This window comes from Morone saxatilis, unplaced genomic scaffold (genome assembly GCF_004916995.1).
Source record: "Morone saxatilis isolate NCDOM2014 unplaced genomic scaffold, NCSU_SB_2.0 Contig14, whole genome shotgun sequence".
Taxonomy (NCBI): Eukaryota; Metazoa; Chordata; class Actinopteri; family Moronidae; genus Morone; species Morone saxatilis.
The window spans coordinates 761475-765542 of NW_023339696.1; the positions used below are offsets into that span (position 1 = coordinate 761475).

Below are 4068 nucleotides of genomic sequence, written 5' to 3' on the forward strand. Positions count from 1 at the left end.
TCTGACTGGGGGATCCCGAGGCGTTCCCAGGCCAGTGTTGAGATATAATCTCTCCACCTGGTCCTTGGTCTGCCCCGTGGCCTCCTCCCAGCTGGACGTGCCAGGAACACCTCCTTTGGGAGGTGCAATGTAATATGCTGAAATACAGCACAATTGGATGTGTCCTGTACCTGTAGCTGTGCCAGTCCCACTCTCCTTCTTCAGCTCATCGAAGCGTTTCAGTAGAGTTCCCTTGCTGCTTGCCATCTTCTGCTTGATGGCTTTTTGCTGGCTGGCCAGGCTGCAAGCACAAAATACAGCAAACCATTACAACTGCACTGGAAGAGGATACACTTTTCATCTTGTGAATGTTGTTTCTATGCACACATATGGATACACAGGTTCGTACACACTCACTTGTCAGAGATGGCTACTGCCTCAGGGTCAGTGGGGGGGATCATGAAGCAGACGGCCGGGGCAGTGATTTTATGTCCAGCTGCATCTTTCACATCCCATTTGGTCCCATTGTTCCGTAGCAGAGTGTACCTCTCCCCGCGCAAAATCTGCCCCTGTAGATGTCCAATAACTACAATCTGTCATCTGCTACTGGACCACACATTTTTAAATTGTTTAATCTCAAACAATCACATTCAAGACACGTCAATCACACAGCTTTCATATGAATTAAAGAGGCTTTCAAGTGTTACTTTTTGGTTATTTTGTTGTATCTTAAATGTTACAAATCCATTTAAAAATTCAGTTATGAGTTCATAATTTAAAGGTTCTATATGTAACTTTCAGAATACTGTTGTTAATAGTGACACCAGTGGCCGTTAAATGAACAGCAGTCTAGTAGACTAGGCTAGAAGAACGCAATCGCTAGCTTTGTACCGTTACATAATTAATTGTTTGCTAAAATCAAAACGGTTTATCATAATACATAAATTGGTATCATGGATCACGTTAAGTAATTTTTCAAGCTAACATTAGCCAACTAACATGTCTACTCAAATATTTTTTATACCATTAGCAGGCAAGACAGCTAAGGTTAGCCAGACACCTGCAAACCAGCCACTGGTGCCAGTCAATCCGCAACGCCAGCCTGCAAAGTAACCTGCCAGCCAGATCAGCCTCAGGAGTCACAGTATTTCTATTTGCAAGCTAGCAATTCGTCCGATTTAGCAAGAATGCAAATATTAGCTAGCTAAAGCCACAATATCACAAATATATTTCACAAGCTTTGCAGTAATGTTAGCTTTGTTTTTTTAATTTACGTTGGTTGTTTGTGGACGTCACCAGATTTCATTTTGAGCTAAATCTGACCCCTATGCCTAACGGCGGAAACTGAGAAAGTCCCATTTTAAGATACGTGACAACCAGTTCACACATTGGCAATAAAAAACGATTAATAAAAAAATTATTACGTAAAATGCTAAAGAATCTTACTGATGGAAGGAAATACAATTATTATTGGTAACTTTAATTTTATTTCATTAAAAAACCTGAGGTCAGGAGACAACCTATACACAAGGAGCTTAAGCTGAAGAGCTCTGTATGCTCTTTAGTCAAAGTACAGACTTCTTCAAATCCCCTGTGCTCTGATCCCCGGGGGTATTAAATGACACCCTCAGAGTCTCAGCCTGGGCTCTCTTTTGAAAGGATTTGAATACATTAAACAAAACCCTTAAGTTACAGTAAGTATTTAGAAAAGGGAAAGCAAAGGGAGAATGCTTATTCATGCACTCTGATAGCAGGAAACATTCTGGGATTAGAGCACTGACAGCCAGTGACAGAGACAAAATAACATAAAGTAGAGATAAGTGTTCTGAGTTGAAACGGGGTCACTGCAACACAGAAAGACAATCAGATGATAAAGACGAAGGAAATAAGACAGTTAGCAAAAAGTTTCCGAAGAGGAATGCCATACTGAAATGGTTGTACAATAGAAAAATTCATCACAGTCAACATGTGTTCAGCCGTAGTTTATCTGCTGAGCAATACAACATCTGGGGGATTTGCCCCACTAATTTATATATAAGAGAAGTTGTTAGGGTTGGGGTTGGGTGTTGCTTTGCTGTGTAGCATGATGAAGCCTAAATACTGCATGGGTGCAACCTTTGCCTCGCATTAAATATCAGTGATGACAATAATGCATATCATGCTCCTTCCTGTTTTTGCTGTTATTATCATTCTTCATTATGAGTTCTTCCAACTAGAATTAACTTAATACTTGGTCTTTTTCCCTGCATACATTTTGACATGTGACAGCTTGTCATGTAAAAGCTCAGGTGTAAAAAATTACATTAATGTGCTGGCTCACTGTCACACTGTCATAGCTTACTGGGACATTTGAATAGTTAAAGCTGCAGTAGGTAGTTTGTTAAAGCTGCAGCAGGTAAGTTTTTGTCATTATGGCAGAAATTTTCACTGTTTCCTGACAGTAGTACAGGAAAAAAAATCAGGTTCGTGGCTTGTTCTAGTGCTCCAAATGGCATTTGCAAGAATTCACCGGGTTTGGACGAAAACAACCAGTCAGAGCCAGAAAGGTTGGAGGCTTGAAGATAGTTAATTATTGAGTCTCATTCCCAGGGTCCCAAAGCATCTGTATTTGACGACCTAGGAATGAGACTCAACCATCTCTCTTGGCTCTGATTTTTTTGTTTCTCCCTTTTAAAAATGTGCAACAAATGCCATATTATGGCACCTACACTCCAAAATATTAGCCTTCAAGAACGCACTACATACCTCATCTGTGTCAAATTCACAAAGAGCCTCAATGGGCAGCAGCTTCTGGGGGGTTTCCCGGCGGTACTTCAGAGGCATAACCTGCATGCTTCGCTTCTGAAGAGCCTTGACCCGTTCATCAAAGTGGTCCATAGCCTTGGCTTGGTCCTACACACACAGGGAAGATATTTTCCAGTGTTATAGAAGGATTCAGAGGTACTGACAGTTGGAGACATTCAGATAAAGAAATGCTCACATCAATCTCCCTGATCAGAGCCTCCATCTGATACACATCTTTGAACTCTGGGTTGTACTTCTGGTTGAGCTCTGTATCCAGCCGCTTCAGCAGGTCCTGAGTGTCACGCGCCTCCTTGTGGTACTGGACACACACACAGATATTGACACTGATGAGCTTTACCTGTTTGAATGTTTGAATATCCAGTATAAATCTTTGTGAGCGCTTATCTGTTCTCTGGGTCTAACCTTGTGGTACTCATCCATGTGTTTGAGGTGGTTTTCCTCACAGATCAGCAGGTTCAGGTACTCCTTCCAGTCAGCGTGGACTGCCTCCATATGAGCCTGACAAACAACAATGTATGTATGTTTTATATTTAAAGCACATTTGTGAGAACAGAATGGGAGAAAAAGTTTTAATTGAATGATAATTTCAAGAGGGGAGAAAAAAATAGGCTCTAGGACAGATCCCTGGGGAACCCCAGAAGAGTCAATATGGTTTTCGAAGCCCAGGTACACATGCAGCAAGAAAAAAAGTAAGAATTCATCTGAATGGAGTACATGGATGATGCTATACCTCAATAACATTCTTCCCTGGATGGTCAGTAGCAATCAGCTTCTCTCCATCGTCATTCAGTTTGGTGACGGTGGCCTCCTTGGACTCCAGACATTTACTGATGAAGTTCTGTTGGGGCAAGACAGATGTACTGAGTAAACTGGGGATCAGATTCTATTTACTTGGTAGTTTCCATGTATGCGTGTGTTTTCTTCAGCTACCTCATACTGCCTCTGGCGGGCAGGGTAGTCCAGGTTGGTGTCGCTCCAGTCATAGTTGATCCTCTCCTCGGCCTGCTGGTCCATCCAGTACAGCTCATTAGTGCAGCGCTGCATATAGTCCCGCAGGCTCAGCAGGTTGCGCTGACGAGCGCTGGAATTGGCCTAACCAACAGGAATGAAACAACCAGTTGGTTTTCAAACATTATTGATTTGGATGCCCTGGAAGCTAGTGGTCTAAGCTAACAAAATGAATTGGAAAAAGGTATATTTTTATGTAAATATTTAACAACACAAGGTTGGCAAATACTGACACTGGGAATGAGACTCAGGTATCAACTATCTTGAAGCCTCCAA

At 42.0% G+C, this 4068-nt stretch overlaps 3 protein-coding genes across 3 annotated transcripts in view; 2 read left to right on the top strand and 1 right to left on the bottom strand.

Annotated features, from left to right (window-relative positions):
* zgc:158403 (tetratricopeptide repeat protein 39A) overlaps positions 1-4068 on the top strand; it is a gene marked incomplete at its 5' end in the record, with an annotated part of 767589 nt that overhangs the window by 337394 nt on the left and 426127 nt on the right.
* LOC118322503 (putative oxidoreductase GLYR1) overlaps positions 1-4068 on the top strand; it is a gene marked incomplete at its 5' end in the record, with an annotated part of 45276 nt that overhangs the window by 14170 nt on the left and 27038 nt on the right.
* ppl (periplakin) overlaps positions 1-4068 on the bottom strand; it is a 21838-nt gene that overhangs the window by 8373 nt on the left and 9397 nt on the right. Inside the window, exons 7-13 of the mRNA XM_035654178.1 lie at positions 3715-3876; positions 3515-3622; positions 3187-3282; positions 2960-3082; positions 2725-2871; positions 397-548; positions 171-280 (exon numbers count right to left, since the gene is read on the bottom strand). Of these exons, the coding sequence (XP_035510071.1) occupies positions 171-280; positions 397-548; positions 2725-2871; positions 2960-3082; positions 3187-3282; positions 3515-3622; positions 3715-3876 (898 nt within the window). The remainder of the gene's footprint in view (positions 1-170; positions 281-396; positions 549-2724; positions 2872-2959; positions 3083-3186; positions 3283-3514; positions 3623-3714; positions 3877-4068) is intronic.